The following is a 13,085-nucleotide window of genomic DNA, read 5'->3' on the forward strand; positions in this document are numbered from 1 at the left end:
GAATGGGCAGCAGCAAAAATTCCTGCTTGGCTCCGCTTTTAAATAGAAAATGGTACAAAAAGATGTTTGTACAATATCAAATCAGTCTTCATAGTCACATAATTGCCCCACATTATTGATGGGCTCAAAGCAAAAAATGGGAAATTAGGAATACTTCTGGCTGGGATGGAAAGTTAAAAGTAGCATGGTTCCCCAACACTCCAGGCTTGTCATGAGTTTTTCAGGTCTGAGTGTTTATCAGGACTTCGGTGTAAGAGATTTTGAGTTTAATTCCCATGTGGGTCAGTAGCTACCAAGGCAAAGTACTGAAGAAGCATGCAAAAGATTACAATCTACATTTGAAGCAAGATAGGAGGCACTGTTGCCCCTTGCCTGGCTGCTTCTAGCTCCCAAAAGGTAGTACAGAGCTGTCCTCTCACTACAGAGGTGAATTCTGGGCTAAGAAAGTAAATTTGCTCAGAAGCCCCAAGGCACTCATGTTTTACTGAGACACACATTAAGCAGCAAAACTACATGAGACAGCTTCCAAGTTTACACAGGTTTACAAATACAAGTTTACAGATGGCTGCATTGGGGAAGGCCCATGAAATCCTGGGGAAAAATAAAAGCCAAAACACCAAGCTACAGTTTTCAACAGATAACTGGTCACTTTTTCAGTACTCTGGACTCACAGGGTAGGTGGTGTACAAGAAGCGGGCTGCTCCATAAAACCACCGAGTGCACAAATGTTTGTGGTCCTTCCTCTTACTTATGCTGGACTCTCATCTTAAAAACCAAATATCTTGTTCTTGTCCAAATACCTTCTCTGTCAGGTAAAACCTGGGAAGATGTTCCCAGATGCTGCACTGCAGAAGGAAGGTACTGTAGGCGCATCACTCCCCCTCACCCAGAGCTGGGAAAGATGAAGCCAGAAGCCATTGCTGAAGTCACAAGGAACAAGCATCAGGATGGCAAAGGCCCTGCTGAGTGTTACCGTGTAGTCACCATTTACTTCAAGAAACCTTCACCAACTGGTGATACAGGAATGCAATGCTCCTCTGACTCAACACACCACCAAACCAAAACCCATCAGGTGACTAAACCTTCTGCAGACCTATGCATTGCAGAGCAGAGGATGTTATACCTTGAAAACAAACTCACAGCTGCTGCATAATGTGGTCTTAAACATAAATACCTGAAAGCACCCTCTAACCATTGCCTCTTTCCCTGTAGGCTTATTTCTGCTCTGCAGATTCCACCACAAGTGCCACCCAGTCAGTGGGAAGGTACAATCAGAAAGGAAAAATTCAGGAAGCATCATTTCTGCTTAGCTCAGCCTTGCTCCCTAACTGCATTTTTGTCTTCACTGCTACTTTCGCAGTGCCATAGCTTATCTGTCCTAGGGACTTTCACAGCTTTAGAAACACTGCCTATGATAGTAGAAAAACATTCAGGGTTACCAAGATCAGGTACCCCAAAACACAAATACTAGATGTCTGTAACAGAGTATCATGTAAACAAGTAAATCAGCTATCTGCAAAGAGTGACAACACTGGTTCCAGTTGCAAGAGAAGCTGTGAGGACACGTATGCCAAGTTAAGTTAGTAAGTCACCTAGTCCCATATTCTATCTCTGATATCAACCGCTAACACGTGCTCAGGTAAGAAAGGAGAATGTTTTCCCTGCTCTTCATCTTGCTGCAACTTTGTGGACCTCACAATCAGTATCTTGGCAGCCTGTGGCTTAGGGCGTTCCCTCTAGACCATAACACGTACTTGCCACTGATGAGTCCACGTTCCATAAATTCCTTGATATCTTTTTGAATCCATCCATAACTTTGCCACTGAATGATGCAGAGGCCAATAAATCCCACAGTTTAATTTTGCGTTATGTGAAAAAATACCTCCTTTTGTTTAAAGCACTTTTTTTAAAGAAGAAAGGATGACTACAGCATTGAAAAAAGGAAGAAAACACACATGCAAGTATAAAGATACCAAGAACATGTAGCAGAGCTCTCTTCTTCGCTAAGAAAGTGAAGGTGCTAATTTTTCAAAGCAAAGAATTAGGCAGGTTTTACACAAGAAAATAAAGGCCTATGCTCTTTTTTTGTTATCGTTTAGTTAAGTACACAGCAAGTAAAGCCACCTGTACTCCAAACAAGCCACACTTGCAGCAATACATTACCACAAATTCCTCTCTCCGTTACCCTTATCTTCCTTCTAGCCACAGACTTCATGACTGATTCTACCCCCTGGTAGTCTCTTGTCTTCAATCAGATTGGAAGCTCTTTCAGACAGAAGCTATCTCATGGCTAAATGCAGCAGCCCCAGCAGTAGGGAATGTGTCATCATACAAACAATGAGGGCAAAATGGAAGCAACAGCCAAAGCTGCCAGTACAACTCGTAGCCATAGTCTGAGAGCTAGTTAAAAAGAAGTGGAACAGTCACAGCATGAGATTTATTAAGTAGTAGATAATAATTTTACATTACATAATACACTATGTTGCATACTATATTAAACCCAGTATTGTAAGCCTCAAATGTTCAACTACTGATCAAGTCCCAAAATAAACATAATTATATTCTATATGATACATTGGTGGTTATTCTTATCACCTCTTTTTTTAAAAAAAAAAAAAAAGATAGTTGGCATTGCTTTTTAATTGTTTCCTGAAACCTTGTGGTCTAGACACTTTTCTTCTTTTAAAACAAACTGCAATTTTTCTCATCATTTGCTTTCACATGGTAGAGATGTAAAGTCAAACATCAAGTACAGCAATAAAGTTGTTGGCAACAGCAGAGAGGATGAAGTATAGAAATGATATATAGGGTAATTAAATGGTTCTGTAAGTTATTTGTGTATCTCTGTATATAAGTTGGCCTGACTTAATAAAGAAGCATTTCACAAGAGCTTGTTGGCCTTCCTGGCTTTGTGCAAGATTCTGCAATACCCCCCAAATGGTCCCAAGCTTTCCTGGCCTTCTGACCTGGCTATGGGAAGCTGCAGAGACCTGCCTGGGATTCCTCAAAACACAAGGACACATCCAGAAAGAGAAAGGGTGAAAAGCACATGCAAGTACAAAGCAGAGAGAAAAGGAGATGGGGACCATGATGAGCAAGCTGCTCTTTTATTTCTACAGGTGAGAGTCCAAATTTTGTAGTTATCAGCAATGGTCCAGGTAACAGTGTGAGCCAAGACCAGTTCATCAACTGATTGCAACTGGTGTCTCAGGGGGAACAGCATGAGCTCTTCCCCAGCCCACTGTGCTACAAGGACAACTGAGAGCCCAGAAACAGGCAGGAACATATGCTCCCCCACTCCTCACAGGCCCATAGTTGCAGAAGTACCCAACAGATCCTTAGGGCTGATATTCTGCATGCTGTGCTCTTTGGACATGTTTCATGCATCTATAGGGGTGGTGTAGCTGAGCAGACAAAAAGCACTGCTCCTCCAGCAGCTCCTGTAGCAGGTGTGTGTTTCTCTCTCTGCCATCCTGAGGCCAGAAAGAAATGCCTGACTTCCCAGGGCAGGTTCAGAGCTTCAGTGCAAAGCAGGTGTGATGGTTCATCATCCACCCCCCATCAGCCCATACAGCTGGCTAGAAGTTAGCACTGGGCTCACAGGATCAAAAGCGCTCAGCCACCCTGTTCCAACTTACAAGCAAGACCAACTGGGGGGTGACTGCCCATTGGCCAGAAAGGGGAAGGGAGGAAAAAGGATGGGAGAGATGGTTACCCTGTGACATGATAGCCTGAGACTTCACAGAATGCTACAGACCAAGACACTGCCAGCAAAGACTCAGGATAGTAACTCACAAACTACCATGTGCAGCCAATCTCCATTAAGCACTATAAAATAACACTTGCTGAGCTACCTCTCTGCACATGCACCTCTCCCTGGGAGCAGACAGACAAGTGGTAAACTCAACACATGCCTAGCAAGGGGTTTTGCTGGAATGGGTTAGCAACCGAGGAGCTCTTCCTTTGCCCTATCCTAGGTAAACAGAGGATGTTGCTGGTACAAAGTGCCTCAAAGTGGCAGGAACAGCATTATCTCTTCAGTGCTGTTTCCTGAAGGATCAATAAGCCAAGACAATCAATTCTTCTGGCTAGTCCTTATTCCCCAGGAGAAGCTGTGGCTCTCATCCCCCATCATTTAACCCTTCACAAACATAGCAGCAGCCCCATTAATTCTATCCTCCTCAATCACACATACCACAAGCCCATGTGCCAGAAGAGACTACAGAGCTGGAAGTAATGTAGCCAGGTGAACACAGTATTGCAGAGAGGTATGGCCCATTACTTTAGCACAGCAATAACATGTCTATATACTGCCCTTTCAGCACGTGGAGGCATCCTTGCATCTGATTTCTTTGTACAGGATAGAGGGTCCCAAAGATACCATAGCTCTCTATCCCTCACTACTCTGTGCAGGGAGTATAAGGCACTCCCAGAGCACCAGCTGACACTCACAGAAGGGGGCTGCATAGGCAGTAGCTGGCATGGACAGTCATTACAGACAGTCACAAGAGTAGAGACTATTTAGAGACACACAAAACCTGAAGTTTAATCCTATATAGCAAAAAGAGAGTAACAGGGATGGGGAGAAAGCTCAGCGAGAATGGAAGAATCATGTGATTATTTGCAATGTAATAAAGGGAATAGGGACTACTGGAGGTGAAACACAGGACTATACTCAGAGCCTGCAGTAACACAAAGCATTTCGCTGTGATCACGCAGTTCTCCACAGATCATGGAGAACAGGCAAGCAGGAACCCCATTTAAGATGGGCAAAACACATCACATCAGTGAAAGGGCTCACCTTAGACTGAACAGGGAGTCTGTGTCAGAGCTAGAATTAAAGAACAACAGTGAAACAAACAGCTTGGTATAAACATTGGCTATGAATACATTTAAGCTGTACACAGAAGTTTCCACCTAAAAAGCAGTGGGGCTTGGGATAGGCTCCTAGAATGACTTTCATGCGAAGCATTAGAGAGGATGTTGATGCAAGGAATCCCTTCCTAGCCCATATTTCACTCACAAAATCCTTGTTGTCCTCCCCCATGCAAAGACAGCATTAGCCAAAGGTTATAACTCAAGTGCTGCCATACTCTCAGTGCTACAGACGGGGTCCAAAAAGTATGACCGAGCCAATCATATTCACATGAGCTCTTCATCAATCTACATGAGTTCACATCACCAACAGAGAAAGGTTGAAATCGCCTGTACTAGGCCATGGGGACATGATGCAAGAGGGAAGAACTTCTTATTTAAAGAGAAGCAGTAGAAAGAGCTGCCAATGAGAGTAACTGCAATTTTAAAAAGCCCAGGAGACCTGTGGAAAAAGAAAGGCCTGAGAATGGAGGACAAAGCAAACAAAAAGAAAGCTGTCTGGTGAGCCTGGCGGCAGACATACCCTCTCTCCTCACCCAGAAAGTCACCCTCTAGGTCTTGTGAGCTTTAGAGGGATATCGATGAAATGCCTATGTTTTAGTATACGGCTACCAGTCATTTGCTCAGGCCTACTACAAAGAGGTGATCACGGGAGGCTGGGGAAAAAAGAACTTCTGGAGTACATTTCCTGCTGATCCAGCAAACACGATTATGAAGAGAAAGAGAATCCATTCTGACAGCAGCATGAAACTCTTGTGAGCAGGATCATTCGTATCTCACATGGTTGAGGGAAAGGAAAGGGCAGTAACTCCTTAATGAATAAAAATAGCCACTTATGCTTCCTGCTCATACATGCTGGACATATGCTTTCTAGTATCCAAATAACAAGATTTAGTTGCAAGTTTTATCCCATTAAAAAAGGTAATTTCCCTCGCCTAAAAACACAACCCTTTTTCTAGAGACTTTCAAGAGTCCTGAGACTTTAAAAGTGTCATTACTTTCAAGTCATCATGTCAACTAAACTGTGTGCTTTAAAAGTTTAAAGAGTTGCAGTATTTTCTTCCCTGAAATTCCTACACTACTATAAAATCATTTTGTAAGCACTTGGGGCATGCATGGAGGACAATAAGAACACAGTAGCTTTCTATGTAGCTTGTGGAAAAGTTGAAAATCAGTTTTTACTCCCCAGTTCTTCATAAACTGTATATATGCCAGGCAAAGCTGCACTGAAATGCAGCCACCCTCAGGGTAAACGGCAGCAGGTCATTCGTAGGATTCAGCATAGCACCAGAAAGGACAAAAAGAGAAGGAAGAGTATTTTGCCTGAAAGGTCAGCAGAAGAAATCTAAGTATAAGCTGCTAGGCCATGGTCACAGCAGAATAGTGCAGGAGAGGAAAAGGCTGAGGCAAACAGAATGGAAACAAGGATGGGAAGGAGAGGGTGGCAGGAAAAATGTTATACAGTGTTCAGCTCAGCCACAGAAAGCTCCTGTCTCAAAGTGATCTGCTGTGGGTCCCAGTTATTAGAGGGAAAGAACACAATTATTATGTATTTCAAATGCATTTAATAAAGTACACTCTAGCTGATGGTGCTCTTCTCAGCAGGTCCAGGCACAGAACACAAAGAGAAAGGGGCCTCAGGCATTCACATCAGGTCACAGTTTTAAATAATTTTTAAACTAGGGCAAGGTGCCAATTCTTACCTCAAGGTGCTGCACCCAGATAGACATGTCAGCAAAACCACCAAGTTCGGCGGATACAGGATGACCATTGATACACGTGGCTCCAGAACGAAACAGTAACTTACTTTTTTAGCCAAAGTTTACCACTTTTGAGTAATAAACCTGGAGCTTCATCTCAACAAGAGTCACAAAGACCAAATTCAACCAAAGTTGAAGGTAATACTAGGAGTAAGTTAGCTTTCTATCCGCTTGTCTTACCAAAATCAGAAAACCTTTTTGGTGGCTTGTACCAAATGTATTAAAAAAAACCCAAACAACAAAAACCAACCAAACAAAAAACCCCAAACAAACAAAAACCCCAAACAGCAAAGTGGGGTAACTCTTGTTGCCAGCATAAAAACCTCTTATTTTCAAGTTATGCACCTGTGTTGGTGATTTGCAGTTTTTGCCATGGGCAAACCAGCCACTGGAGATTTAAATAAGATTGTTCTCTGTAGATCTTGGAATACTATTGATGGCAGCCATGTATCATTTTACAGGCAGGGAAACTGAGGAACACTGAGATACGACTTGGCCATGTGTCAGAAGACAGCAGGTTTATATCCCCATTCCTTTTCAGGACTTCTTTACAGAAGAGAGGCAGGATCATGGCACAGTTTTGATTTTGTGCAGTTCACCTGCTGTAGACAGATTTTCTAAGTCCAAGCTTGGGGCAAAAAAGCCTACTGCTGGCTAGCTCACAACATGCCAGGCCTTAGCAACACAGAGGTCCTCTGCTTGCTGCAGGCAGGCAGGCCTGCTCTTTTTCAGCAGCAGCAGGGTCTACCCAAGCATGTATGATGAACTCATCATAAAAGCAATCAGGCATTAATTTAGTCAATCATTCCTGTGACAGCGAATCCAGTTCTCCAACTAGACTATTTGACACAAGACTCCAGCTGAACTGAACGACAGAAAAAAATGCCTCAAAAGATACCAGCCTATAGACGTAGAACAATTTAGATATTGACCCATCCACACTTCTTTCTCTTTTATTTTCTTTTTTTCAGAAAAGGTTACCCAAGAGTTAAGTAGAACCAAAAATAAAAAGCATTAAAAAATTAAATTGGGTCTTCCAGGCACTAATAATAAAAAGGCAGCCCACCCTCCAATCCTTCTCATTTAGAACAGTATTTATTTGGAGTTTCTATTAGGCTGCTGCATGCACTGCATGTATCCTGCTTCACTAAAGAAGAGCCTTTTTGAAGCATCACTTGACTTTGTTTTAAATATCTCACTACAGTTTCCATTTTAGCTCTGTGAGATGATTATTTTCTCTCACCAAACTGAAGTTATACAGCAGTTGAAAATGCTGATGGCTTAACTGGTTTCCTCCCCCCCCCCCCCCTCCACAGCAGCCCTGAGGGGTTTTAACTCTTTCTGCAGCACTGAAATCCTGCTTTTGGAGTTCAATGTTTAACTCGCGCTGGGAGACTCATAAATATTCGGAGTCACTCTCTCCCTCTCTGTTTGATTAGGAAATGAGCCTTTAACTCAATGTAATCCCCAAGCCATTAACAAAAAAGCCCTCAACAGCTCCACTATTAGAATTTCACTCCTAACCCACAGAGGATTGAATTAGATTAACATAACTACCCGCAATCTGAGTTTATTTTCTGTGCCAGATAGAAATGTGTCTTCAGGAAAGGAAAAGAAGAGAGCGGGAGAGCAAGCATAGCATAATGAAATGTAAAAATAGAGAGATGAGAAATAGATGGACAGATGTACAGGTGAAGTGATAAAAGAGGTAAGAGAGAGCAAGAGAGAGAGAGAGCTACACAATCTTTAATAACTGGCTGCTGGCTTTGGGGGTTTTATTCAGAAGGCCCCTAAAAACACAGAACTGTTTCAAGAGTATTTTTTTCCTGCTGGTGTTTACTCCATATTCTCAGGGATTTACAGCGAGACACCTGAGCATGCTGTACTCCAGACACCTGTGCAGCAGATTTGGCACAGGTTTTATTTATAATTCCCAAGAGATGTCATACTCAGCAATGAAAGGAGGGGCGTGGAGAATCTGCATGTCAATCATTACTTTGCAGTCAAAAGAAACAAATAAACTAGGATGAAACAAAAGATGATTGTTGTTTGGTTTTTTAAGGAATGAAAAAAAATCATGCAACAGTCCTGTGACAAACTACGCTGTGTAGAATAAGTCAGTTTGGAGGTTGATAGGTGCTTAGTCTACAAAACATGAAACGTTAGTGAAGCAGAAACTAAATAACAAAGACTTTCTTCCACACAATGCATCAAAGTCTTCCCTCTAACCACAGATAACTCCCTCCCCCCCTCCAAATAAAAGTGGTCCCATAAACCACTGATTGGTATGCTACAGGACAGTAGATGCTTGGTTATGTTTTCCAAATGCAGTAATAAAAAGATATGGCAAGTTTAACAGGGGAAAAGACCCACATGCAGTTAAAGAGAAGGATAAAGTCCAGCAATTATGTGGACACAACTACCGAATAGTCCAAACAAATTCATAAGACTAAATCTTTTCTAGCTTTATACGTGGAGAACTTCTTTGGGAATGCTTGGATTTCTGCAAAAATGTATAGTAAATGAGTTTTTGCGGTAATTCCCAAGTGTAGTCATGCTGATATTTCTGTGTGTGTAAGGAAGAAAAAGATTCAATTTTTATTTTTCAAGTGATAAGATGTCCCAGTTTTTAATTTTTAGGTGGACCTCAGACCAGTTATATGATAGATTCTTTGTTAGTTAGAGTCGGCAATTTCATTTCTCTAACGCCTTTCAGAAAAATCTGGTCTCCCTTTATTACACAATAATGTTGCATTGTCACAGAGAGGCAATAAATGTAATATCATGCCAAAACAAACAGAAAAAGGACTTAAATAATTTAAATACATTCATTTTTAAGTAAAGGAAAAAGACTTAATAATTGAAATGAAGCTTCCTATGATAAGAATGGTCAGGCTGACATTTTTGTTTTATTTGGGGGGAGGGGAGCTTCATAGCAAGCATGTATTGTAATGATCATTTTGGGCATTATTTGTGTATGTAAATTTACCATGTTTATCCATATTGTCCTAAAAGCCTTCCTTACATCTGGAATTCTAGCTTAAAGATGGAGTATTTATATCAATGGTTAAAAACTTAGAAAGAATTAATTTGTAGTCAGTATTTTTTGTTCCTAGAACTTAAGTTAAAAACTTTGAGTATTATAAAATGTACATCAAAGAAATACAAAATAAAGAACAAGCCTATTTGTCACCTTTCTACAGTCCATCCAAACAATTCAGCTATCAGGTATTTCTTAGGACTTGATATTTTAACTGTGAAACAGCTCTGGTTTTATTATTCCATATTTATTAGACTGTTATACCAACAAATTATTTTAAGTTTAGCTTCATTTTATTTGTTGTTACTTTCAAAAATGGTAAATTGGGGGGAAGTTTGTAGAACATATATTTCATGAGAAATTTATACTAAAAAAACAAAATTAAAAATTGTAATATTGGCATTTTGAGGGGGTAGACGTTATAAATACAAGAAATTAATGAATTTTGTCTATACTTAAAAATAAAGCCTACATTTTGTAAAAGACATAACCCAAATCTCTGAGACAAAAATATGAAACAAAAAACCTTTGTGTTTTGACAAAAATGCTATGCTAAAAGCTATTAAAAAAACCAATTTCTGACTAGTTATTGTCTTCCCTCTCTTTATATTCCTTTTAACAAAAATACTCCAAAAGTATATCATTGCTCAAACATTTTGCATTTTGGCTACTTTAAAGAAAACACCTTGTTGGTGATAAGAGAGTAAGTTCCTTCTTTGATTGCCACTGCACCGACTTTGCAAAGACTTGCACCCCTCTTATCATTGAAGAGGCTTCAGTTGCTTTGGGACTTTTAAAATTAAAGAAACATCAACTGCTCAATGATAAATGCATTCAGTAAAAGCAAAATTTCATTTCATCTCCCTGCTAAGAGGAGGTTTGATATGAAGCTGGGGGGGGGGGTATTATTTTTAATAGAAGAAAGGGTGTCGCTCGGTTCTTTTAAGACAGGACTGCTGAAGTTTCCAGGTTTGCCTCTACCAGCATGGGATAAATAGCACCTGTCCTTGGTAAGCCCTTAGGCAGAGTTACGTTATATATTGACCTTTTTGGAATGCCAGCAAACCTGACCGTTTCTATTCCCAAAACAAAACTGTTCCACTCAAACTTTCATTTGCTTATTTCCAGAGGAAAAAGCCACTCTCAAACAGTGAAACCGCCTGATTTCTACAAAGTTCTGAACTGACTCCTCTCCTTGTGGGTCACACTGACCTTCCTTTTGACAGTGTGAAAATAGAAAAAAAAAATAAATTATTACTGTTAACCATATTGAGATGCTGCCATAATTTTTAGCCCAGATAAAAGGATTGGTGCAGAGCAACATTTGGGTTAAAAAAAAAAAACAACAAAAAAAACCAAACCCAAAACAAAACCCAAACCCATAAATGCAATAAAAGGTAGAAGTTTGCTACTTACATGCTGCAGGCTGAGAGATGAAGCTCGAGGCTGGAGTAGAATTTCCCTTGCCCTCAGGTGTTTCTAATTGCTGATTAAATATCTTTTGGTTCCGCCTGCACCAGCCGACAGTCCCCTCTGCGTCTCTGCCTCTCTTTGTGACTAGGACACAGTACTCCGAGTCCCAACCTATAAATAGATCCCAGCTCTGTGATTGATATAACAGGCAGCTGACAAAAAAAAAAAAAAAAAAAAAAAAAGAAAGAAAGAAAGGAAAAAAGAAAAGAAATAACCAGGTCTTAGGCAAAGCAGCAAAAGCTGGGCTTTTAACTCTGCACTATGCCCAGGGAGGAGTCCCCCACAGTCACCCGTGGGCATCAGAAAGAGAAAGTGCAAGGCAATTACTTTCCCAGCAGCATTACAGCAACTTGAGGCATGTAAAGCGAATGAACAAAATTCAGTGCACAAAGAAGGCAAGGGAAAGCACAACTGGCAGACTGCATCCAACTCTTTTTCAATTGAACAAAAATAAATGCCATTTTAAAAACAAGTTGGGGATTCTGACAGAATGAGAGAGGAGTTCAGAGTTGAGTTCTGGGGGTTGGTCCAGGTGTGCTTGTATTTCTGCTGCAGAATAAACTAGGGCTAGTGGGTAGGTTAGCAATTTAACAGCTTGGCAGTCTACTTAGGGTCTCTGCCCACAAACACTATTTGATGAGGCTGTTCCTGAAAACAAAACCGAAGGCATTGATGGTACCTCCCCTATTGACTCAGCAGAAGTTACTTAGCCCTCAAGGACCTGAACCATCATTCCTGCTCATGTCCTTGACTGCCAGGAGAAAACTTAACAAGTTACAGATATCAGCACAGCTCTTCTGCAGAGGCTGAGCTGGGAGCCCACCATCTGGGCAATGACTTGAGGGAACGCATCAGGAATGCTTCTGCCTTGGTCCCCATTAATAACTGTAGGGATAATGGTCCTGGATTTTTCCCTATCTAACCTCTACAGGTTCTCCTGTTAGTTCCACAGTCAGGCAAGGCCAAAAGCTTTTCCAGGAGGCAGCTGGTTCTTCAAGCCTTCGCCAACTCCTAGGTATTTGTGATCTCCAGTAGAACCTTAATGGCTATGCAGTTTTATAGCAAACGGACTCAGATTAATACCAAGGGAAGGGTGGGGAAGAAGAGGGAGAACAGTAGGCAGAGAGAGGCAAAACAGCTTTCGCTACGCTGCTACCTTTGGCAGTATCTCCTACAATCATCCCTAGCACCATGCTCAGCTCTGCAGGCAAAAGTACTAGTGCAGACAGAGTACCAGATCCACCAGCCTTCTTTTCAACATATTGCTAGGCTTGCTTGAGCTGAGATGGTAAAGAAATGCTGAACTCATAAAGAGCAGGATAAAATCCTCAGGCACCAAGCCCATGCTGAACTCCATGGTTCTTTGGCTCAGTGGCTAACAGTACCTGAACTATTTAAGCTAGTTTAGGCATGTCTACACTGCACTGCAGCTGCTGCTCTTGCTGGAGTAAAGAAAGTTAGTTCAACAAGAGCAGCTATCCTAAAGCAAGGCAAGGACCCACCACATCATAGCCAAGGTCTCAGTTCAGCTGCAGCTATTGATTATGTGGGAAGATAAAGTCATTTCCTCTCTTTGGGCCAAATCCTGCTGCATGCATAATTCACTTCTTGTCAATATGCTTTGTGTCTAAGCTGGTAGGATTTAGTCAACGAGTTTTTTAAAAAAACGCCCTTCTCACAGGATAGGAGCCTGATGAAGCACTGGGCAAAGACTCATGACATTTAGACATTTTCCTCAGTTGAGCTACTACTGCCCTGTGTGAAGTCTGGCTTGTCACTTTACCACTGTTGCATTTTCCCCAGCTTTAAAAAAACAGAGATAACAATACTTAACACTGCACTTTAAAGCACTATGATATCTACAGATGAAGAACTACAAATTAAGAGGGGGAAAAAAGAAAAGTATCTGACAGGATGAGCTCCAGTGTGGAAACACA

The 13,085-nt window shown here is 41.3% G+C and overlaps 1 protein-coding gene across 1 annotated transcript in view; it reads right to left on the reverse strand.

The window, feature by feature from the left end:
• Window positions 1–11,459, reverse strand: part of ESRRB (estrogen related receptor beta) — a 134,198-nt gene extending 122,739 nt beyond the window's left edge. The window contains exon 1 of the mRNA XM_075030122.1: window positions 11,092–11,459. Coding sequence (XP_074886223.1) covers window positions 11,092–11,093 — 2 coding nt within the window. The 5' untranslated portion in view covers window positions 11,094–11,459. The remainder of the gene's footprint in view (window positions 1–11,091) is intronic.
• Window positions 11,460–13,085: the final 1,626 nt, after the last annotated feature.

Source organism: Buteo buteo, chromosome 6 (genome assembly GCF_964188355.1).
Source record: "Buteo buteo chromosome 6, bButBut1.hap1.1, whole genome shotgun sequence".
NCBI classification, from domain to species: domain Eukaryota; kingdom Metazoa; phylum Chordata; class Aves; order Accipitriformes; family Accipitridae; genus Buteo; species Buteo buteo.